Source organism: Phragmites australis, chromosome 17 (assembly GCF_958298935.1).
Source record: "Phragmites australis chromosome 17, lpPhrAust1.1, whole genome shotgun sequence".
NCBI classification, from domain to species: domain Eukaryota; kingdom Viridiplantae; phylum Streptophyta; class Magnoliopsida; order Poales; family Poaceae; genus Phragmites; species Phragmites australis.
Genome location: NC_084937.1, coordinates 26,507,723 through 26,532,018, shown reverse-complemented (window position 1 = coordinate 26,532,018; position 24,296 = coordinate 26,507,723). Strand labels below are relative to the sequence as shown.

Sequence of the window (24,296 nt, the reverse complement as noted above, 5' to 3'; positions counted from 1 at the left end):
TGTATCTGAACACAGTGAGATCATGTTGCTAGTTATGGTATCAAAGAAGCAACTTAATCTAAGGAAGGATGATCCTTCTAACTGGTTATAAAACAATGACGGTTGACATTGGCCTCACTCAGAGACCACATCAACACCCTTCTTTGCTAAGAATTCCTTTGCCTCCACAATATCCTGCATAGTAAGTCAGGCTCAAGAACGTTACGAGTGAAACTGTGAGCATAAACAAAGCATATAGTTTGACAGAAAATAGAAATTTGATATCAGTTGGCTTGGCTGGTAATGGTCATTATGAAGTTTGATACTACGTACTGTAAATAGGGCTTAAAGACGTTACAAAGTTTTATCTCCTTTATATGCCAGTTGAAAACCAAGAAAATAAAAGAGAACTAGCGGAAGAAGTCCCAGGTCCTGGCTATAATTGATTTCCAAAATGACAATACAATATCATTGATCAAAATCTCAGGCTACTACGACTAGAACAGCTAACCTGCTGCAGTAGCACAGCTTCGTGCAGAGACGGAGTTAGGATTTTTGCGTTGGGTAGGCATTCCAACTTTTCATAAGACCATGAAATCAATATATAAGTAGAAAATTCCTAAAAGCACAATACAAATTTATTAAAAAAATTCATAATATCGTAAATTCAACAAATAAGTTCAAATTTTGTAAAAAAAATACAATATAAATTGTTCAAATATAAAATAAGGTCTTACATAAATAGGAGATAACAATACTACTCTAGATTCTTCACTTTGCTCTTTCTCATAGCCATGAAAGTCTCGATTATGTCATTCTCGATTACTTTGAAGAAAATATCCAGCTCAATAAATATGATTAAACCATATAATGGTTCAAAGTTTGGCACAAACCACACAATCTAATTTCTAAAATTTTGCTAGTTAAGTATCATGTGAGTAATCTGAATAATAAAGAAAAATAATAACATCGATATCTGTCAAACAAATATTGAAACAACTAACAACAACAACTAGTACTCTATCGTGCAATGCATCTGCTCCAGCGGTTAGCTAGTGCCGCTTTCCTCTCTCTTTTCCCTTTTTCTAGATAAGGATCAAAGCTAGTACTTGATTTTCTAGGCAAGGATAAAATAATTAGTAACTTACTTGTTAAGCTCTTGCTAAATTTTATCAATGACATTAAGATATATTCTCTTCTATAATGATTATCAATTGTTTGTACTGGATAAATTAAAGATCACGCAAATTTGGAAATTGCAATCAACACTGAACATACAAGATTACAAGATTAATTGAAGCTCATGGCATTGCAACATTGAACTTCAAACATCTGCACTGGCTGAGTGATATACAAGATTACAAGATCAATTGAAGCTTATGGCATTGCAACATTGAACCTTAAACATCTATTCTGGCTGAGTGACTATGCTCACGGCATCACGCTCCCTGGATCCAAATCCTTTGACTTCACCCTGATTTCATATGGGTGAAGCCAGAGGGGAACAGTATTTCACGAGAGGTGATACAGTGATTTACAGTCCGAATACAGTCATGGGAACACTTACGATCCAACGGCTCACTGCGGAGTTGACTTCACTCCTCGTGAAGTCAGGGGATCCTCGTCCACGCTCCCTGACCCCAACACATACTTGCACAAAAATAGATCAGATCTCCGAATAGTCCCAGACTCACCTGAACTAACCACTGAATCTGCCTATGGCTTTATGGAGGAAGTAGGGAAGAACATCAGCCCAAATCCAACCATAAAAGACCATAGCATCCAAGTGCCACTACAAAGTAGACAGGGAGCTACAACGACAACAACAAACAGCCAAGCATATATTTGTTGAAGAAATTGGCAACTGAATAAATCAATGACACTGACCAGCCAAGTATAACTTCGAGGAACAGTTGAGGTTCCAAGGAGGGCAACCCAGACGGCTGAGACTGCTACCAGCACTGCCATGGTCTTGAATATGTGCTTCATGTAGGCAATGCAGCGTTCTTCTCCTGCCATGAAAAATACGGATAAGAAACAAATGTAAAAAACATAGCTACGCTGAAAAAGGTTTTGCAACAAATGAGTTTCAGACTTTCCTAACAGTATTGACACCCAAAGGCCAAAGCACAAGGGGTATGCAGCATGCATGCTAGCAAAGTTGCAAGTGCACAAGGGGTATGCAGCATGCATGCGCGCATTATATTTCTCACCCCGCATCTAGCTTATGGTCGAATAATCGGAAACGGCTAATGATCTTGGTAACTGGGGAAGGAGAACTATGACGAAGACGAAAGGTTCAGAGTTCAGACAAAGTAACAAACCGGGGAGATGCGAGCGAGACTACACAGTGCGGCGCGAACTGGAACCTGCACAGCAGGTCCCGCTTTTCCATAAGATGCAACGGGCACCTCTGAAGTCTGAACTGAGCGGATTTAGAGGTTGAACGATGCCAATTGAAGAAAACAAAATTCGACATCAATTAGCCCGGTCAGGAACTGGACTCAGTGCTAAGAAGGGAACCGAGCAGCCAGGCAAGCAGCTACATTTGAGCAGGCGAGGAGAGAATCGAAGCGGTGGAGCAGAGAAAGACTGTTTTTGTTTCCCCTCTCTTCCTCGCGTACAGTGTAAGTGAGGTAGAGCAAGGGCAAGTTTGGAAGCTCTAATTCTTAGAGCCGGTCATAGTAGTTTCAGAACTTCTTAAACGAGAGCTGTGAATAGATTAAGAGTTTTTAATTTATATATCTTGTATTTATTTCTCTACTATTTAAAAAATGCATCCATGTTCTGCAGATTACCTCTAAACTTCGCAAAAATTATCCACCTCATATCACTCAATAAATACTCGATTTCCTTTACTCTTCACCTGTTCGGCCTCTCTCGACCCGGGCATCGCCCTTCTCTCCATCCGACCTACGATTCTAGGGTTAAGGATGCCAGTGCCCCCGCTCTGCGTTCCTCGCGTCTCACATGTTCCTCTCCCCGGCCTTTTGGCCCTAGTCCTTCGCCGCAGCATCGTTACTCTCCAGGCTCCTCCCTCTCTTCGTCGCGGCCCCCACCTCCCTACCCTGTCATCCGCGCTCCTCGCCACGTTTGACGTCGTCGAACCGGCCTCCGCACAGCTCACCTTGCACGTTCCTCTCTGTCGCCGTAGTGGCGGTGGCGCCCCTTCCTCTTCTCCCCGTGGATGCTGCACCCATCGCTGTGCAGCTGCTCCTCGAGTTCCCGAGCTCCGAGGAGGCGCTGACCAGGGCGAAGGGGAAGGGGAGGACACGGCGAGCAAGGAGAACAGAGGGGGTCAGGGAGGTGGTGTGAAGGTTCAAGGCGGATGTTGAGGTGCTGGAGCGGAAGGAGGTCGCATTCAAGCTGATCGTGCATAAGATGGGGGCAAGGGCGGTGTAGAGGCCGAGCGGGTTAGGAAGGTCAGGAATGCCGCCGCACGGCCGGTCCGGTCGCTCACGGATTCCCTCAAGGTGAGGTAGTGTCTTCCCTCTGCTTGTGTCTGAGCATATTTCGTTTGCAGATTGCCTTTTGTGTGCCTATATGAAAGTGTCTTTCCTCTGTTTGTGCCTGCAAATGTTGATGCTTGTTGTGGTTTATTTATGATTGTGGTGATGGTTGGCAGATTATAAAGCTAGTCTGGAGGAAGCAGGGTGTGCAGCTGAGGGCTCCAGGAAGTTCTGTGCTCCACGAAGTTCGGTCGCGATTAGATTGAGACTTAGGTAAACGTGATCTCCGCCGTCTGATCGTCTATCAACGGCTACTATTAGATCTCCTGTAACTGTTTGCTATGCCCAGTCAGCAATGTTATTGTGTGTAAATTTTTAACTTCCGTTACAACACATGTACATTCAACTAGTTAGCATAAAAATAGATATTAAACTACCTTATTTTATCCTAATTCTAAATGCTATGAATATCAAAGCAACAGTATTTCGTTATACTATAGCGACGTTTTTACTGTTCATCTATTAACGTAGCATCTGATTTGTTAGTTTTTATCCGCCGGTTGAGAGAATCTAATGCATTTTACTGATTGTTCATAGATGAATATGCATGACGTCAGCCCGTAATAAAAAATTATTCGTTGAAAGGAGACACCTTTTTTCAATATGTCCGGCAGAATCATGTCACCTGTTGGTTGGGACGTCAGACGAAAGGTTCAGAGTTCACAAAAAAAAGTAACAAACCGGGGAGATGAGTTCAGACAAAGAAGTTACAAACCGGGGAGATTTCAGAGTATTTAATTTTTGATATATAAGGTGTTACTCGTTGGATGAATGATATTTTATTTTAACGGATGACAATAGCTAGATATAAAATATTTTAAAATAACTATATATTTTGTAAATATTAAAAAAAAATAAGATATATAAATAAAAAATTTCTCCGTTTCCGCTCTCAAGGATGCAAATTGCAAAGCCCAATCCAGTTCAGCCTTTTTTTCTTCACAGAACCAGTTGTTCTTGGTGCTATGGTGATACTGATTCCACCTTCCTTTCTTTTTTTAAGGCCCTTCCTTCCAGTTCCAGTGTGCTATTGTTCTTGGTCAGCCATGAAGAGAACAAAATCTGAAACTTACAATCTAACCAACATGCAAGAAACTGGTGAAACCAATCCAACCGATTTGCAAACATATTTTTGTTTTGTGTGTGTATCCATGCCTGTATTTGAATCTATATATAGTTTCCGATATATTTTTCTTGAGATGTTGTCTACTTGGCGTCTTGCCCTCCCCTTGTCCAGATCGTGGCTCCGCCTCCATCAACCTTGTTCTTTATTTTGTACACCCATCTGTAATCAATAAAGGTTCTGACCTTTTTCGGGCGAAATGAGATGCCATGGCTGCTTCTTCACAGGCGCCGCGCGCATATGCACGACGGCATAAGGCCGGGCGATCCGTGCGCCGTTCATGCACAGGCATTCCGGGAGCAACGAGGGCTATTCCAAACCAGTTCACTTGTCAAGAAATCACTGAAAAATCCACAAGAGGAGTTTGCAATACTGATTCATGGCAACACCTGTGATAATTGTGAGCTCCATATGGAGAACAAGATGACCCGGCCACATGTTCAGAAACGGCACTTCTTACACATGATAGATTAAATACTGAGTCGCAGCATGACCATGAAAATGCGCACGGGACCTGACCACTGGTTTTTATAGGAAAGCGTCCTTCTCCAGCAGCTTGACGACCTCATCTTGATTGTTGAGCCTGGCGACCTCGATGGGGGTCTTCCCATCCAGATTTTGGAGCGTGCTGCGACCATTTTAACATGTCAAATGCAAACAGTGGTTAAGTATCACCTAAATTAAGACTTAAGATAAAACAGCCGACTGAACTTACACAGCAGCGCCGTGCTTTAATAGAAGATCCACACATTCCTTCCGCCCATATCCAGCAGCATAATGCAATGGAGTGTTCTTGTTCTTATCCAGTGCGTCGACTGCAGCCCCCACCTCCAGAAGGACTTCTGCACACTTCAGCTAAACACACAGAAGACCATTCAACTAGTTGCCGCTGGTCAGGATATCTGACAGATGCAAGTAAACAAGAAGGAAATGCAGCTTTCCAGGCTTCAGCCTGTATTGTCGATCTGGAGCTGAGGCCTAATTCTATTGACGCTATATGATACAACAACACATGTGGCCACAAAAAAAAAAATCAGAAGACTATATATCAAAAACTGTGCAGTAGTCGTCAGCAGAGAAATGTCACAACTAAGGACTAACAAATTGCAGGAAATTCCTTGAGACAAAGCATTTGCAGAAATGAACAAATTACATAACACAAAGAGCACAAAACAATTTGGCAGCAATAACAAAAACCATGGTAGGGATAAAGTCAACCAAACCAGAAGTGTGATCAACTCACAGAATGTGCAAATTAATAGTGACAAATAGGAAATACAAAACATGGAAGTCCATATTCCCATTAGCCAGCATGTTGCATAATTTATTCCAGTCTAACAAGTTCAACAGATTCACTTACCTCACCATAACCACATGCAAAATGTAAGGCCCTTCTTCCCTCAGCATCCTCTTCATCCTTGTCAGCCCCACCGTCCAAAGCTTTCTTCAGACCCTGTTGTGTTACTAAATTTTTAAATTAAGCACTAGCGGTAAATAATTGCAACCATTTAACACAGATTCCTCAGGCGCAGATAAAAGATTGACAATGGTAGCAACCAAATATAATGCAATGATCAACGAAAATGCCCATTTTGAACAAAAACAGCAATAAGGAAACTTGTAGGAATTGGTAGAATCCCTCAAAAGTCCCTATAGAATTTCTAAGTTCCACATGGAGCCAAACACTGGTAACCAAATGAGATTTGCTCACAATTTAACTACAGGTTTTATAATACAAAAAGAACGAAAAATATTGATCTGATGATAAAAGCATTTGCAGGATCCACAATAACAGAAGGAATGGAAACTGTTTTGCAAGCTGCCTTCACCGAAGCAGCTTTGATGGGTCATTTTCGAAGCACATGTCTCCAGAGCTTAAGCCCAATAAACCGGATTAGGATGTAAAACGTAAAACTATCTAGAGAAAACATGCCCTAACTCACATGCATCGACGTTGTTGTAACTCTAATAGAAGTCAGGTTCCATAGTCATTTTGTTAACTCCTTTACCTCCGCATCACCAACACTTGCAGTGTGATGAACAATGGACTCATCGTCGTACCCGTCTTCCTCAGCTTCTTCAGGCCCAGAGAGTTCAGTGGAAGCAATAGAATCTCCTGGAATACTAACTCCCATTGCCTGGCCAATCTTTTGAAGAACCTCAGGGTCATTCCAGTACCTATATTTAGTAAAGAAAACTATCTCAGCAATTTTCAAGCCATAATCAGATCTCATGACTAGTATACAATACCTACTTCACCATTGCAGATGGACCACCATTCTCTATCTCATCAAGAATCGGCTTCAAGGATGGATCTTCCTTGATACGAGTCATTCGCTCTTCAAGCTGCTCCTTATGAGCTGGACTAGCCAAATTCTCAAGCATACTGGACATAGCAGGATCCTATCACACATACAAGAAAACATTAGGAAAAATAGCATTAGGGGCAAAACTTTGGCAACAAGTGAGAAATCCAAAAAATAATACCTGCATAAGAGCATTCCCAAGACGCTCTGCCATTGACACAAACTGAGGATTCTGCATGACTTGTTGCATTGTTTCCATGTACTGTTGAGGATCCAATGCAGGAATACCCTGTTCTCCGGCACCCTGAGCACTTTTCTGAAGCTGTTCAGCCATCTGGTTGAACACAGGGTCACTAGCAATTTGCTCTGCCATCTCTTTTATAGATGGATCCTGTATATGACAAACAGATTTTTATGTATACAAGAATAATACAATAAAACTAATTGAATGGAAGAAAGATAATATGTTTCAGCAGGGGACAACATCTTTATAAAAAACAAATTAAGGCCATAGGGGGAAAACATATAGATAATATGTTTCAGCAGGGGACAGCATCTTTATAAAAAAACAAATTAAGGCCATAAGGGGAAAACGTACATTCAACAAGCTGCTCATAGAAGAAAAATCAAAGGGATTGGGAAGGCCTGCATCAGCTGCTGAAGATGACTTCTCTGGTTTTGAATTTTTGCTCTGGTCTGAAAGGTAATTGGTTTGAACAAAAAGGAGCATGTCAGATACTACAGAATTATACCATCAGAAATCAATAAAAAAACAATCATAGCTTATTCTAGCCTAATCACATAGGAAAAGTCACATATGACACTTAAAAATTCCATCCTGTAGCTAATAGTGATTTAATGTACACAAATTACTAGTTGCCTCAAAACAGAAAACTACAAGCTGCATTGAGTAATAGCAGCTAGCAAGGTTCAAAATTTGTGGCAGCCTAGGCCTGTACTGCGCACCAGGACACAAGCTACGGAAGGAAGCTCCCATGTCACTAGACAGACACTACCGAGATCCAGGTGCGATTATAATCGACAAAAATCTAATTGTGCTTTACGTTTATGCTTCACCAATCAAATGACCAGTGATTCATGGAGAAAACAAATAAGAATGGAACAATTGCAATCACGAAATTAGCAGCTACTCGGTAAAACAATATGATTCATGGAGCAAACAAATAAAAATAGAACAATTGCAATCTATCTAACACAACAAATTGAAAACCCACGAAATTAGCAGCTACTCGGTGAAACAATAAATCCTGACTCCAACCTGACTCCCTACAGCTACAACGCAGACTAATTAATTCCCCGACCCAAAGGCGGCATCCCCTACAATTCTGCCCACAATCGCATTGATCTATGCCCAACCATCCCAACTAAACACGCCAAACCCAGCGAAAATCCCAAAATCGCAACCCCCCGTGCAGATCTAGCGGCAGGCAAGCGAGCCAAGGGATCACACGGATCACCAAACAACGCGGCCAAAAAAAAACACCCAAAAAAACTGCGTAGATCGGCGGGGAAGGCCGGACGAGTGGCGCTCAGAGACAGTTACCGGAAGCCATGGCGGAATCGGGCGGATTGGCGAGATTAGATGAGGCGAGCAGCGGTGAGGGACGGCTCGGAGAGGGAACCCTCGTGAGCTCGGCGACAAGGCGATGACTGATTAGGACAAAAAAAAATTAGACGGAGGTGGTTATTATTTTAGAAAAAATCTAATTACCAACTGGGCCCCGGTAACTACGTAATTAGTTGGGCTGTGACAGATCCTGGCCGTTCGTTCCTCGATGGACGGGCTAGATGATAAGTTAAGGTGACGGATTCGAAACTTCGAGGCCCAGCCCCGTCCCGGTAACGGATCGCGGAGACTAATCGCGACCAAGGTCGAACCCTCTTTGGTAAAGGCTCCCGGATACAGGTGATCATGGAAGGCCCATGTTTGCTTGTTCTGTTCCGATGGTCAACTGGTCATTGACTAATCTAACAAAAGAAGAAAAAACTGGTCGCTGACTATTTCCTTAAAAAGAAAGAAACAGTCATTGAACATACAGCCGACAGTGGTGGTCATGGCCACATGTGGTGCCAGAGATCGTCCCGCACTTCGAATCCTCGACACCAATAACCACCAATTAAAGGTGAATACTATTGCAAATATATATATATATATATATATATATATATATATTAAAAATTACCTACGATGATGCTTTCCAAATTCGCCTGTTTCTAAATAGTTTAGCCATGCATGAACCACGGCCTGAACTTTATGAAATATCAACGGACGAGTTCAACCAGCCACTGCATGGCCAAGGACTTTCCTTCAGAGCCCAAATTTCTATCATGAAAGAATTTTTTTTTTCTTCAGCGTTCTAACGGTTTTTCTTCATAGTTTTTGTTATAAAGAGATTTACAAATTCATTCACTTCAGAACAAGATTATCTGTTCTTTCCCTTCATGATTCCACTCGAAAAAAAACTGAAAGAAAATAAAAAAAAATGAAAACAGAGAAGGAAATAAAAAAAAACAAAATGAATAGAATATAATTGAAGATGATCCTACAGAGTAGTCGCATCGCAACGGAAACATGAAGCAGCATGGATATGTTTCTAGCTTCTGTATCTCGCAGGATAATGGTATGGAGCATGGTCGCCCCATAAACAAAGCAACTATATTCTGCATTAGATTTCCACAGGACACCGCGTATGTACATCATTTATTGAGACAACAACTCGCACGTTATGTACGATATGAAGTCAGAAGACAGCACACCAGAACATAAATCAGTTGTGACTAACTCTGGAATGCTGGATAAGCGATATGCTCAAATGCACACAATATATATCCCACGTTAAGTATGACAATTCCGGGCAAACACTAGTACGCGTTATCAGCTGGGCCATGGTAATTTCTCCTCCTCAGGTGGGATTCCGGTGCAGGCTGCTGAAGGAAAATCTTGGAAGGATCATTTGGATCAACGTACCTGTACATATCCAGCAACGTGAGTTTATAGCAGAGCAAATCTCAACCAAGAGTAGCAGAAATCAAATTGTCGGTTTGAGCACTCACGCATGGCGCATCATATCATCAACAGGAGTCTGTGCAGCTTGCAGAGGATCCACACGTGGTGCCACATTAGCAGCGGTCTGGGCTTCAAACTGATTGTAGCGCCGCACAGATGCAATCAGGTTCAAGAAGAGAGGAACAAACGTACCGCAGCCGCCTTCCTTGAACAAGATCTTGAAGGTGTGAGTTGAGTACAGGGCCCTGTTCTGGTTGTCTGGAACAACCTGCATTGGAACATTCAATGTTAGTGACCGAGCAGTGTCAGATGTAGAGTATTTTATGCCAACATTCTGTGATACTTACTGGTTCAACGAATCCAGAGATGTTGTTGCAGTGAAATATGGGCTGATTGAACTTCTCACCGTGCACAAACAACTGCAGAGAGTCAACCAGGCAAGAGTATTTAGATTGAGATTGTGAAGAAAGCAGCTCTTACAGAGTCCCAACATGTAAGCCTAGATCACTACATCAGGCGAAAGCACCTTGCCAAAAAAGAAAGGCAAAAAAAAAAAAAAACAGCAATGGCACTTAAGCACCTAACAAAAACTGTTGGCAACCATGATACATGGGGACGACACCACAACCACCACCAACCACCATACAAACTCTACTTCACTATGTCAGTAGACAAAATGTTCTCCAAGCTGCTCGATAATTACCTAGAGGGCAGAAAAACAGTAACAGCCCACAACCTCAACGAAAAACGGGAAGTACATCAGTACAAAAGCACGAGCATGCAAGCTAAGCAAAAAAGAACAAACGAGCCAAAAGAAGAAGACTCTATTAACTTCAGTCAAAAGTGCTGCCTGCACTGGCTGAAATTTCCTTTAAAAAAGCCTATGCTAAGAAGGCCAACTTCTCTACAAGAAATTACACGAGAATGCGTGTTTGCACCCAACCATTGAAAATGACAAGGAAGGTCAAGGTCTGGCGATATTGAAATGAAATGAGGCATTCACACATTGCACTGCTAGATAAACAATGCTCATACAGTAAAAATCCATCAAGCATTTGAGGAATATCATCCTACTTGATCGTTGCTCCGTCCTCAAATGTTTGTTAGATCTTACTGGATGAGGTTCATTGTTTATGAAGAAATACACCATGTGGTATTAGCAAAAGCTTTTTTTTAAGAAAATTTCAACCAACTCAGGCTAAAAACGACACTTTGGACTGAAGTTAATAGATTTTTCGTCTTTTAGCCCTTTTCATTTCTTTGTTTGGCTTAGCCAGTGAGCTCCTGCGTTTACCTAGTTTCTTTTGAGCTTGTGGGCTTGCATATTCATCAGTGTTACAGTTTTTGCTGCCCTCCGGTAATTATGGGGCAGATTGGAGAGAACATTTTCTTTGTACTGCCATAGTGAAGTACCTCCTCTGTTCTCAAATATATGTTGTTTAAAGATACGTGCAGTCAAACTTACAAAACTTTATTCACTAGTATTGCTATTTGTCAGACATTGGTAGATTTCAAGTGGAGATCAAGTCTATGTCCAAAACTACAAGTAAAAAACAGCGCAAGGAGTAGAGTTTGTATGCTGATTGTTGGTGGTTGTCGTATCATGGTTTGACAACAGCTTTCATTAGGTGCCATTGCAGTTTTTTTTCTCCCCATTTTTTGTGCTTTCACCCTTACATTTTGTTGGGACTCTGTAAGAGGAGATAGAAAGAGCCGACTTTCAGAATGGCATTTTACTTACCAGGGGCATATCAAAAGCAAAGAAGTTACCAACAGGCTTGTTGGCAACGAACACCATCCTTATATTAGACAGGTAAATTGTACCTTTTGTTTTCACATGACCGCCAGGAGCTCTGATTGATAAGAGCAGCAAGAATAAGCAAATATGGTCAGCTATATTTGCCCAGAGCAGTTAAAAATATAAGCTTCCAAGACAAGCATAAGCTTAAGCCTTATCCAAAGAATAAATCCACCCATCAAGTTTATTAGGCACTGAGGTGGCAAATGACGCTCAATCTTGCAAGTGACAAGAAATTCCTATTTTCCACCAAATTCTTGTAGTTACGTTTTGCAGGGATAACTTTAATATCGACCATCCAAGATCAAACACAGTTTCCCTTATCATCTAACAGTTCTTCCCAGCTAGCGCTCCAAATTCTCTAAATTTGGGGCAACCAACGTAGTATCGATGCCATCCCTGCAAAACGTATCGATGAAATGTACCAACCAACCAGATTCGTCGTGAGACAAGGGGTTGCTGCCGAACCAATGGCGGTCCCCGGTATGGACTAGCCGGCGAAAATCCCAGCCAAGAGCTCAATTCCTGCTGGCCGCTCCACCACGTATGGCGTGCCCGTTCCGCACCACCCGGGATTCCGAGCGGGACTCCATATCCCCTTCAATCCCTTAAACTTTCTACCCATCAAACCTAACCTAATCTGGCGATCCCAAAATCCCCATCCAGAAAACACAATCCCTCGCTAGATCGCAAAATTAGCAGGACGAAGACGCAGGGGGAAAGCGGGAGGATACGTACGATGGGATCTTGTCGACGTGGAACTCGACGCCGTCTCGGGCGAGGACGAACAGCTCGGCGTAGAACGGCACCGGCATCCCGTTCCCGAACAGCTGCGGGTTCTCCGCCATCTGTCCCTCCTCTACTCTCCCCGCGCAAGCTCCTCCTTGATTCGGTTCCTCCTTCCCCCGCGTCGCCGATCGCCGAACAAAGACGACGACAACGACTGGCGAATCGGCGAATGGGATGGCACGCTGTTTCGCTTCCGCGGCGATGCTTGAGCGGTCGGGTCGGTAAAGTCGCGAGACTCGCGCTGTCCTCCTCCAATTTGGGGGATTTTTTATTTTTTATATTTTAAATAAAAATGTAAATATATGCTTCCGTTCTTAAAACATTGCAAGTTTAAACTCTAAGTACATGTCGCTCTGTTAAAAGAAGATAAATTTAAAAATAAAAAATATTATATTTTAATCCTCTCAAAATTTAAAATATTATATAAAGTAGCCTAAAAAAATTATGATGTAGAGGATGCTATCATCTACTCCCTCCGGATTTTTTTATATGACGTTTCCGACAAGTTTGACAAATTTAAGGATTGCGTGAATTGACTCATTTGCCTTCCGTTTCCATGGGGATTTCCGGTGGTGCACGTGACCTTCTCCATTTCCCTCTTGAGTGACATCAACTGCTCTCTTCCTCTCTTCACTCGGGTCAGGCCCAGCCGGCCCCTCCTTCCTCTCTTCATGTGGACCGGCCCATGACGTTGTTGTTCCTCTCTCGTTCGTCGCTCCTCCCCATCACGCTCCTCCGCGCGCCACAGCCTCCATCCGCCATCGCCGCGCGGGCGGGCTACGCGTCGGTTCCATCCACACACAGCTCCCTCCGCGCCGGCGACGTGACGCGCACCGGCTTCATCTGTGTGACGCCTCCCTCCCACGCCGGTGATGTGACGCCTCGCTCCCGCACGAGCCCGTGGCGTCTTGGTGCAGCTGTTCGTCACCAAGCAGTGCCACCAGATCATCGCACGCATCTTCCCCTTCCCTCTCCAGACCATCAAGGTGAATGAGTCAAGGTGCAATTCTTTTTTATCTTTAGATTGGATCTTTCTGAATTATTGAGGGACAAGCAATGCTTTGTTGGGCATTGCGATTGGTCATATGCTGGGGCCTCATTTCTTCTTCTTCTTCCACACATAGTCCGCACTAGAGCTCTCTATCTTATTGTAGCAGCAAAATACTCTCTATACTAGTAAAATTCTTATTGTAGTCTATATATGAAACGAGGAGGGCAGGGGTAGATAGTTCTCTATCTTATTGTAGTTCGCACTAAAGTTCATGGCAACCCCACAATCTGAGGCTGTGCAAGGAGGGCTAGATGTTCAAGAACTAGATCCTTCAACTAGCTCGTCTGTGATGAAGTCGGCATTGCTGAAACGGAAGTCCTCAGGTGCAAATGTGTTAAAAACCCCAGCAGCGAAAAGGAAGTCCCCTTGTGCGAACATGCCAATTTTTAGATCCCCACTGAGCAGGATGTTGCTGTCATCGAGGATGCATCTATCTCCAGTGGTGAGGTCTCCTTCTATGAGATCTCCAGTGGTGGCAAGAACAGTGACCTCTCATGATCTTGGCCAAGGTAAGATATGAATTATCAAGTTTGAAGGTTGTACCTTTATACTCTTAGGTTGATTGATTCTGTATGTGATAAGTTTTGCTTTCAAACTGATATACAGTTCTTGCTTCGTGGTCTTCCTTTGTCAAGTCGTACAACACTAGATGACTTATCCACCCACTTACATGCCAGTAAAAGCAAGTTGCAATCAATGAAACGAGAAGGTATCATAAAGCGTGTCTCAAACAGCATAAAGCCGTACTTGACAGATAAGAACAAGAAGGATCGTTTGAAGTGGTGTCTATCTATGCTTGACCCAATGAGCATACCTAATGATCCGGTGTTTAAAGGATTGTTTGATTTTGTTTTCATTGATGAGAAATGGTTCAATATTACAAGGAAGACAGAGAGGTATTATACAGTTCAAAGTGAAGATGAGCCCACACGGACATGCAAAAACAAGAACCACATTCCAAAAATCATGCTTCTGACTGCTCTTGCTCGACCAAGATTTGATTCCGATGGCAACTGCACCTTTGATGGCAAAATTGGTTGCTTCCCTTTCGTGACATACAAACCAGCTAAGAGATCGAGTGCTAACCGGCCTGCAGGGACAATAGAAATGAAGCCTATTGAGTCAATTACAAAGGAGGTCATTCGAAGTTTTCTGATTGAAAAAGTCTTGCAAGCGATTCATGCTAAATGGCCCCATGAAGACGCTAATAAGCCCATAAACATACAGCAAGGCAATGTCCGACCTTATATTGCGCCTAATGATAAACTGTTTTGTGATGTTGCCAAGCAAGATAGGTTCGACATTCGACTCATATGTTAGCAACAAATTCGCCTGATTTTAACATCTTAGATCTAGGGTTTTTTTAATTTCATTCAGTCAATCCAGTACAAAACAACAGCTGAACTTGTAATTGTCGTTGATAAGGTAATGTTTGACTTCTTTTAGTAGAGCATTGCCTGCAGCCACTTCATTTAAGGCCCCATCTTACTATACAGCTAGCTATATCTGAGATGACCCATTTCTCTGGCTGTTAATATTATACAGTACAACCTGAGCTAGCACTATACCAAAACCAAAATTGAGCAGATGTTATTTTTAGTTTTGCTGCCATGGAAACGAATTAAATTGCAATATCTGTATCTGTTGTATCTTTAGTTAAATAGCTTGTGCTTACTGAATTGAATTATAATTTGAGCCATTACTGTACAGATGTGGCCTTGAGTTTTTTCAGAAGATAAGCCGAACCTCGTTAATCCATGCATAGGTGGAAGCCCAGCCAATTTAGTTACTGAATAACAGAATATATGTAAGCATGTTTTTGATACCTATAGCAAGCCTCTGCAAGGCAAATTTAACAACCCTGCTGGGAATGGCTACATTACTCTTCTAAGCATTGTACTCCAGAAACACTAAAACTTTGGATGTGCATTGGATTTTTGAAAGTGCATCTAGGCCCCCTAAGTAGGTTTTGGCTTATTGATGACAAAACGATTAAAGAACTAACATGCTTTTCGAGTTATGAACAGGTTTAAGCATTAGTTGTGAAGATAAATGACGGTTGACGCCCGTCGAAACAAATAGAGAATCAACGAAGAGTACTAAATAGGGTTTACATTCTTTTATTTTTTGAATTTGAGTCTAGGATAGACGCTCTATTTAGAAGGTTGGATTTGATTGCTTGGTTAGTGTCTCAATGCTCAAGATATCCTTTAGAACTACCTAGTTGAGAGACACATTCACTCACGGACACAGAATTCTTTCTGAAAATCTTCACTGAGTCCGTCCGGAGTCTCCGGTGTTCACCGGATACTCCGGTACTCAGTGTTCAGCCAGAGTCTCTGAGGTAGACTCCGGCAGAGATTCTCGGTTACGGTTTATTCTTTTTGGAAAAAGGCCGGAGTCTCCGGTGTTCACCGGATACTCCGGTACTTTAAGGGGTAACAGACCGGAGTCTCCGAGGGAGACTCCGCCAGAGAGTCTCGGTTAAGTGTTTATTTTTTTAATTAAAAGGGGACCGAAGTCTCCGGTGTTCACCGGATACTCCGGTAAATGTTTTAGAGTTAACCGGAGTCTTAGCGTTTAATCTTTTTGTTAAAAGAAAAGAGAGACCGGAGTCTCCGGTGTTCACCGGATACTCCGGTACCTGGAGAGGGCGGAGGGTCTGGCTGGTCTCCGGTCTTAACCTTTTTGGAAGGACTGTCAGGATCGGAGACTCCGGTGTTCACCGAAGACTCCAATAATTCAACAGAACTGTAACGGCTAGTTCTGACACGTTCGGTGACCGTTCTGACGCTGTTTTTGGATTTAGGACCGGACACTCCAGTGTACACCGGATACTCCGGTAAGCTCTGACAAAAATAGTAACGGCTAGTTTGTGAAAGAGTGCTATAAATGCCCCCTCACCCCATGGCATTTAGAGCTTGCTGTGGCTGGTAAACCTTAGACCTCTTGAGCACTTTAAGAGCATTCAAAGACCCTCCAACCACCTCTAGTGCAAAGTTTGCAAAAATTTGAGAGTTTGTGTTTGGAGAGGGTTCAAGCCACTTGAGCATTGAGTTCTTCATCGAGCATCTACTGCAATCATCTCTCTTGAAGCTTTGGGCTTCTAGAAGGAAAGGAGTCGCCCGAAGAGCACCCAAAACTTGTGGTGTGCCTCGGGAAGTTTGTAAACATCTTTGAATTGAGTAAGAATTTCTAGCTTGATCTTGGTGGTCGCTAGAAGAGGATAGGGTTGGAAAAGATCCGGCTCTTTGCGAGCTCCTCAACGGAGACGTAGGCACTTCTTTGTGAGGTGGCCGAACTCCGGGATAAATTCACGTGTTCTTATTTGTGCAATTTACTTTATCGTGTGAATTTTGTGACTTATCATATAAATTGTTCTAGTGACAATCTTGCTAGTGTTAAGTGTTATTTTAGCTCTGTGATATCTAGTAGACCTAGTGTAAACCTTAGACTCTAGTTGTTATTTTTAATTCACATTTATTCTGAAATTCCCATTTAGGCCGAAGACTCCAGACTAGACCGGATACTCCGGACCATACCGGAGTATCCGGTCTTCACCGGAATATCCGGCAGTTTTAATCCGCTATTTTTAGTTTTAATTTTCAGAAAAGCCTATTCACCCCCCTCTAGGCACTTTCATTTTGCCATAAGCAATATGCTTTTTGTTGGATGTGGTGGAAAATGAGCTGGCATATTGATATTATGGATCAGGCTTTCCGAGATTATTTGGTGTGCAAGTCAAATCGAATTTTCTTGACCCTCCATGGATGTACGAAGGAAGCTATGAAAATTAGAGGCGGCAATGGATATGATATTCCTCACATAAAGAAAAAAATGCTAGAAAGACAATGGTGTCTTCCTTTACAGCTCAGCTGCGATGACTTGTTGGTACATGAAGCTATGGCACAAATCAATGACTAATTCCTCCATGACCTGTTTCAGCCTAGTAAATTCCATCATGATGAATTGTAAATCCTTATTTGTCTATAACCATTGGTATCGCTGTTAATTGAGAAGACAAATTGTTCATTGTACATTTGTCTATAACCATTGGTATCTTGTTGGCTTATTTGCTCGGCATGTTTGTTCCTTGAAGGCTGTTTGCAGTGATAGGTATTGTGGCTAAATCTGGATGTATTTCTGAATCTGTTCTTTATTGTTGTTAGTTTACACACACTTAATCTGGATTTATTGCTGTTCTTTACTGATAAATTTGGATTTATTGCAGTGATAGGAGTATTTCCACTCACATGTAACTGCATTATTTTTGGATTATATGACTTGCATCCGACTCCGTGAGCAAATACTCCTATTGGTATTGCAAAAGTGAACTGACCATTGTAGATGGACAAAAGTGAGTAGATTCTTGGAGTACATGTTGAAGAACAATTTTCAACAGGCCTGGTACAAAAGTTTTCAACAATTTTAACATGTTGAAGAGCAATTTTATTTTCTTGATCACAAAATTGGAAACAGGAGCCTCCGAAACCAACACAGCAAAATTGGAACTAGTGGCCACACACAGAGCAGTTGATTGCAAGGCAGTTGCTGCCCAGTCTCATACACACAAAAATCAGTAATATAAGCATTCAAGAATCCGGGTCCAATCTGAATATAAGCATTGCAGGCATAAGCATTCAAGAATCTATGATTTATACATACAGATCTTGTAACGTTCACACAAGAATATAAGCATTCAAGAATCTGGTCCAATCCTTGAGTCCTTGCCAACAGCAAAATTGGAACCAGTGGCCTCACACAGAGCAGTTGATTGCAAGGCATTTGCTGCCCGGCCTCATACTGCGTGAAGGCAATCCATTGCACCTCTGCCAAATTGGCACCAGTGGCCTCACACAGAGCAGAGATTACAAGGCATTTGCTGCAAGCTTCGAAAACTCAACGACTTGTGACCTCTGCCATCTGGTGGCGAGTGCGGCCACCCTGCTCAGCGACATCGCCGTCGGGGGAGAGTTGTCACCGTCGGGGGAGAGCGCCGCCGTCCGGGGAGAGCTGTCACCGTCGGGGGAGAGCGCCGCCGCCCGGGGAGAGCTGTAGCCGTCAGGGGAGAGCTGCCGCCGCCCGGGGAGAGCTGTAGCCGTCAGGGGAGAGCTGCCGCCGCCCGGGGAGAGCGCCGTCGTCGGGGGAGAGCTGTCGCTCGCCCGGGGAGAACGCCGTCGCTGGGGAGAGCTGGAGAGCGCTGGGTCGCACTACGGCCAGGGAGAGCTGGAGAGCGCTGGAGAGCTGAAAAGGGGCAAAGATGGAAGAAGACATTTCGTCACCACTACGACGTCATATAAAAAAACTCCTTCTCGTCAACACTACGGTGTCATATAAAAAAATACGGAGGGAGTAGCTCTTAAAAAATTTCAACTCAAATAATTACTAGAATTTATCTTTTTTTCTTATTGAACAAGTTATATTTTGTTTGAAATTTTTTAAAGAGCTAGATGGTAGCATATTCTACATTACATAAACTTTACAGAATTTTTTTTAACTATTTTGATATTGTTTTGAATTTTAGAGTATTAGAACAATTTTTTTATTTTAAACATTTCCAACAGGCTACAGTCAAAACGGAGGTATATATTTACAATTTTTTATTTTTTTAAAAAAAAATCCAATTTGGGGTGGGTTAGTTGGACGCGTGCGCGTCGGGCTTACCCCTTCTGTACTCGTGCGCGTGGGTTTCTGTGGAGGGTTCGGTTCCTGTAGAGTCCAGAGTGTTCCGGTCCTAGATGGCTTCAAGCCCAATTATGGGCTTTATAACTTTTCTATTTTAAACGAGGACTGACTGATTCAATTCAGAATCATTTTGCCTTGATTAGTTAGATCTTGGAAGCAGCCTTTTCTCTTTTTAGTTTTTTAAAGCTGGCATTTGCTGAATATGTGTCCATTACTTTTCCATGGTTAGAAGTATGTGTCCAGAGTAGTGTGCTTTTTCAGCGGAAAAGTATATACCATGCTCGTAGGCCGTAGGTGCCTCCGATTAATTCATGTGTATGCTATGTGGATAGCGTGAGTGTGATATATTTTTATGTGTGTCTAAGGGTCTGCTTTTTTCAGATTATTTTTTGTTTCTATTTTTGTCAGAAATCTAGAAGTCTGAAACCCAAACAAACGAATTTACTGAAAATTAATTTATAGAGAAGTCAGAAATCTGCTTCTGAAGAAATGAACTAGAAACTGAGAAACGAGCTAAGAGTAGTTTTTCTAAGAACTGGTGTGCTGAGAAGGTAAAAAATTATTGTAAAATTCAATAACTTTTCAGACAAATCAAAAACATACTTTTCAAATAAACCAAAAGCAAAAGCACAAATAAACAGACATCATTCTCTTGAAGCCTTCTTCTGTTGTCTCGACTCTCAACACAATCTAATACTCTCTAGTCTTAAAAAAGTGTCCTCTCGGATAAAACATGATCTCCAAAACACAACATTTACCATTAAATTTTAGTAATATATTTATAAAATAGCAAAACCATACTATTATAAAAACTACTTTTCAAAACTAATTAATATCCTCACATCATTTTTAAATATTCAGACTCCGTACTCAAAATGGTATCAATGGCTAATGATCAAATAATTGACTGTACATGACCCAAACGACACAAGGAGCAAGCTTTGTAGCGTTGATAATGTATTCAATAGATTATATCCAATCTTGCCCAAGAGAAAGGCGCAACAACTAACTAAACATTGATGATCGCATAAGTACACCACGATACAAACAAAGACAATCTGATACCTAGGAAGAACAAATACACCTACATTGCACTGCACGAGATGGGGGAATACAAGTATACAATAATCAGATAACAACAGAATTTCAATATGGGTTTCCTAGCTTGACGAGTTCTTGCAGGATGGCATCGAGCCATCGACTCACTCAACAGCAAAGGCAGCAAACATATGAAGTTACAGGCTTCTATGTATCTACATTCACATTCAGGTGGAAGCACGCCGGCCTGTTGTATTATACTACGCAAAGAGCAAAAAATTCTCGAGACATCAAGTTCTCCCGGGCATTTCGAACTCACGTTATGACTTGAAACCAGCTCCGGATCTCTGGTGCGGAATGAGCCTCAGTGGAAGCTGTCGTCGTCTCTATGGGTCTCGTCCTGGTGGTACAGGTACAGGCCAAAACCAAACCGTGCACAGGCTTTACAGAATGCTACTTCCTCTGCAGCTGCAACGGGGTCTTCCCTGCGGCCCTCATGCACTTGTGCTGTGCCCGTGGCATCTCTGTATGCCTACACCCACAGAGATACAAGTTTACTAGTTAATTAACCTGACCTTCAAGAAAAGGCAGCCAGACAATAAAAGGGAAAAAAGATAGGAGAGATGGTTGTTTCAATGTATGCTAGTGTTATGATCAATCAAAATAAAAAATGATACAGTTGCCATAAAAAAAAAGATGATACAGTTTGTTTGAATGTTCCCCATGTATAACTTTAAAAAAGTGCCAACTTCAATTTGCATCAGTACACCAGAACCACAATGTAGGATGATTAGTGCAGAATAGACAAGTACTTCCACACAGAAAAGGGAGAAATAATACCTCTCCATCAGTTCCTTTCAGTATGACTCGGTAGACCACAGTTACAGTTCCATTTTCAGAATAAATAACATCACGAACTTCTCCGCACCAACCTGAAAATAGGAATCATCAGTGACTTCTCTTCACACAGACTGGTACTTTTTGTAAGTACACTACCACCTAGTTGTACACCTGCAGAATTTTTTGACATTGCACATCACATATGTTTTTATTTGAGTATCTCCAGTCATAACAGCTCAGATATCCAACAAAAATGACGGCTAAAACATCTTAGCATCTTCCTTTTAGAGTAGTTCTGACAAACAATGACTTCATGAGGTAAAGCATCTCTTTATAAACATTTACAATGTCAGCGAAGTGAGTCAAGCTATCTTTAGGTTCTCTATAGCAGGTGCAGCATGGTATAAGCTGGTTACTTGCTCTTGATATAGCTGAACACGAAATTTATGAGCACACTAACAAGAACATGCATACAAAATACAAGCTTGAAGGAACTAAGGTTGTATGATAAACACATAGGGGCACCAGAAAACTACTGTAAACTCAATTTAGTGTCCAGCAGAAAAGAAAATTCAAAGTTCTCAATCATTGAGAAGAATCACAAAACAGTTTCTAATCCTAAAGGGAACTCACCTGGTGCGTAAAAGCTAAGCATTCTGTTGGCATGATACCTGCACAATCAAAGATACAATAGTTATCAATATCCTTGAGTTTGGTACATTCCTGCCCAGCAGTTTACAACAAAGATTATGTTAAGAGAGAAGCATCGCCGTATATTTCTCTATCAAACCCTTATAATAATTCTGTTCATTGAGTCGTGGCAATGTTAATACTTAGTACAATTAGTCTGAAGTGTGAATGATTGGCATTGTGCGATAATTTATGATTGAATATTCCATCGCCATCTTAACCCAGGATATATACCTACAGTTGCTTATCAAGAGACTAGAAGCAGTGTTAATTAGCTCCACTATTGCTTCGGTTTGATGACCAAAGTAATTGTTCATCCAGCAAATCCACACCCATGACAGAAGAAGATGCTATAATGTAATCCTGTGCATGAGTAAACAGGATTACCGGGCCAGCATGAAGAATGAGGGAACTACATAGGAACAACTTTTTATCCCTAAGTTATCAAATGAAAGAAAATAAAGTCACATTTTTTCACTCAAGAGATCTCAGATGACTAGACATAGTCACTCACTCCCAAGATGAAGAGGTAGAATAGAACTGCATGACTAACACCTAGTTTAGTGGCACTCTGCAATCTGCCCACCTATTATTAACCTCAGATTATTTTTGCACCGAGTAGGATAGTTTATATCAAGCTAAATTATTTTTGGCATAATTATTAGGCTTATATGACACCACATTATTCTTTCTTCAATGAAAAAGAATTTTTTTTACTGGTTGAGATTGCAAGTGAACTCCAATTTAAATACGCCACAAAATCAGTTAACTTAATATGTATGTATAAAGTTGGATCCCATGAAGATATGATTTTTTTAAGACTAAACCAAAAGCTCCAGCTTTATTTGAAATACATTGGTTCCGAAAGGTGATGTGACAGGGCATACATGCCAACATGGAACCATATAGCTCTATCCATTTTACACATTCCACGGTCAGAACTATCTCCCTTTTAAACGAAAAGAGCAGTCGCCCATTGACCTTGTCTGATATACATGCAGAACTCAATCAACATACGAAATGATTGACCACTGACTTTGCATATGCTTTCTAAAGAAAACTTATCGGGAGAACAAGTTAGCCAAGCAACTTTCTGATCATCCAATGTAACGGATGTCCCAAACCTAACCACAAAACATCAGCCATCATAGTTGCAGGCATTCAACCATCAACCAGATCAATTGTGCTCTTATTATGAAGGTACAACAAATAACAGCCCCTTGTAATTGCTAAGGAGGTTAGCCAATCGAATTAATGCCACAGTTGGAACCCCGTGACATATCACCTTATCTATTCAAAACAAAGCTATTCCATCCCATCAAATGTGTTGGCTCGGCGGCATTTATCGAGGCCCGATCTCACCTATTCAACCTACAGGCTAAACAGTACAGAGAAGTTGAGAGGGTAGGTCCTAAATCACCAAAAAACACACAGAAAGATACCTCCTCGAGTTTCCAAGCTGCAAAGATTAATGTACTCAAATTCACCTTTCACCCACCCCTACGATTCGCAGCGACGAATTCTGTGTATAAAAATCAGTAAGTTTGCTACGTCCAAATCCTCCCAGAGATCAACAGATCACGCACTCTCCTCTAAATCAACAACTAGTAACCAGGAGGACAACCGAAATCTAAATCAACGCGAAACGGATCAAAGCGGGCAATCAGCAGACGAGATGGAGCGGGCTAGCGGGGGGGGGGGGGGGGCACCAGCACTCACCAGGGGACGGTGTTGGTGTCGGGGTCGATGATCTTGTCGGGGACGCGCTTGTTGAGGTCCCGCAGGATCTCCACGAGCGGCCGCGTCATCCCGGTGGCCTTGTCGAGCGGCACCACGTAGTTGGTGGTGGGCACCCCCTTCCCGAGCCCGCCCTCCAGCTTCGCCACCACGGACGCCCCCCGCCCCCGCCCCCGCCGTGGCCGAGGGCGAGCGGCGCACCCCACCGCCACCCGCGCTGCACTCCTCACGGGCGCTGCCGCCGCGAACGGGAGCGCGGTCGCCGCGGCCTCCATGCGCTCGGTGCCTCGATCGGTTTGACTTGGGAATGCGTTGGTATGGGAGGGAGGGGAAGGGGAGTTTGGTTTCGGGAGGTGGGTGGGGCGAGGAGCGGAGGACGGAGCCGTAGAAAAGGACCTGGTTTTGGGGTGTGGGAACGGGCCAACCGAGCGGCCGCGCGAGCCACCCACCTACTACCGCTCGGCTCGGCGCGCGGCGTGTCGCGGGGGCGTGAGTTCGCCGTGCGCGGAGTGGAAAACGACCGAGTTTTTTTTTTGGGGGGAGGGGGGGGGGGGGTGCGGGGGGCGTCGGAAACGGACGGCCAGGCGCTACACAACCATCAACCTCATCACGAGAACATGATAGAAGGTCACCCGTTCTCTTTCCAAACCTGATACAATACAAGACAAAGAACACAGAGATATGATATATATTTTTTATTAGTTATTAGATGAATATGATGAT

The 24,296-nt window shown here is 42.6% G+C and overlaps 3 protein-coding genes and 1 pseudogene across 3 annotated transcripts; all 4 read right to left on the bottom strand.

Annotated features, from left to right (window-relative positions):
- Positions 1 to 114: 114 nt before the first annotated feature.
- Positions 115 to 1,968, bottom strand: LOC133896714 (dolichol-phosphate mannose synthase subunit 3-like; annotated as a pseudogene).
- Positions 1,969 to 4,954: 2,986 nt separating this feature from the next.
- LOC133897432 (ankyrin repeat domain-containing protein 2A-like) lies at positions 4,955 to 8,622 on the bottom strand. Its single transcript, XM_062338166.1, has 8 exons — positions 8,482 to 8,622; positions 7,516 to 7,613; positions 7,099 to 7,308; positions 6,866 to 7,014; positions 6,621 to 6,789; positions 5,972 to 6,064; positions 5,327 to 5,466; positions 4,955 to 5,239 (listed from the first exon to the last, which is right to left on the bottom strand). The coding sequence occupies exons 1-8, from the start codon at positions 8,489 to 8,491 to the stop codon at positions 5,140 to 5,142; spliced, it is 969 nt and encodes a 322-aa protein (XP_062194150.1). The 5' UTR covers positions 8,492 to 8,622; the 3' UTR covers positions 4,955 to 5,139.
- Positions 8,623 to 9,554: 932 nt separating this feature from the next.
- Positions 9,555 to 12,740, bottom strand: LOC133897477 (UPF0664 stress-induced protein C29B12.11c-like). The gene is made up of 5 exons (XM_062338208.1): positions 12,482 to 12,740; positions 11,687 to 11,798; positions 10,293 to 10,364; positions 9,993 to 10,213; positions 9,555 to 9,906 (listed from the first exon to the last, which is right to left on the bottom strand). Exons 1-5 carry the CDS (start codon positions 12,589 to 12,591, stop codon positions 9,801 to 9,803), a joined length of 621 nt encoding a protein of 206 aa, XP_062194192.1. The 5' UTR covers positions 12,592 to 12,740; the 3' UTR covers positions 9,555 to 9,800.
- Positions 12,741 to 20,330: 7,590 nt separating this feature from the next.
- Positions 20,331 to 24,067, bottom strand: LOC133897235 (DNA repair RAD52-like protein 2, chloroplastic). Its single transcript, XM_062337882.1, has 4 exons — positions 23,556 to 24,067; positions 21,780 to 21,817; positions 21,147 to 21,238; positions 20,331 to 20,838 (listed from the first exon to the last, which is right to left on the bottom strand). Exons 1-4 carry the CDS (start codon positions 23,846 to 23,848, stop codon positions 20,671 to 20,673), a joined length of 591 nt encoding a protein of 196 aa, XP_062193866.1. The 5' UTR covers positions 23,849 to 24,067; the 3' UTR covers positions 20,331 to 20,670.
- Between the last annotated feature and the right edge of the window lie 229 nt (positions 24,068 to 24,296).

Excerpts from the sequence above, each read along its gene's own strand:
- LOC133897432 (XM_062338166.1), bottom strand. Across the intron at positions 6,790-6,865 it reads GGTCCATCTGCAATGGTGAA|GTACTGGAATGACCCTGAGG; the intron begins GTAGGTATTGTA and ends TACTAAATATAG. Across the intron at positions 6,065-6,620 it reads CAAGTGTTGGTGATGCGGAG|GGTCTGAAGAAAGCTTTGGA; the intron begins GTAAAGGAGTTA and ends GTAACACAACAG.
- LOC133897477 (XM_062338208.1), bottom strand. The coding sequence starts at position 12,591 with ATGGCGGAGAACCCGCAGCTGTTCGGGAACGGGATGCCGGTGCCGTTC. Across the intron at positions 10,365-11,686 it reads TTGCTTTTGATATGCCCCTG|TTGTTTGTGCACGGTGAGAA; the intron begins GTAAGTAAAATG and ends GACTCTCTGCAG. Across the intron at positions 10,214-10,292 it reads TCTCTGGATTCGTTGAACCA|GTTGTTCCAGACAACCAGAA; the intron begins GTAAGTATCACA and ends GTTCCAATGCAG.
- LOC133897235 (XM_062337882.1), bottom strand. The coding sequence starts at position 23,848 with ATGGAGGCCGCGGCGACCGCGCTCCCGTTCGCGGCGGCAGCGCCCGTG. Across the intron at positions 21,818-23,555 it reads GACACCAACACCGTCCCCTG|GTATCATGCCAACAGAATGC; the intron begins GTGAGTGCTGGT and ends TTGATTGTGCAG. Across the intron at positions 20,839-21,146 it reads TGAAAGGAACTGATGGAGAG|GCATACAGAGATGCCACGGG; the intron begins GTATTATTTCTC and ends CTGTGGGTGTAG.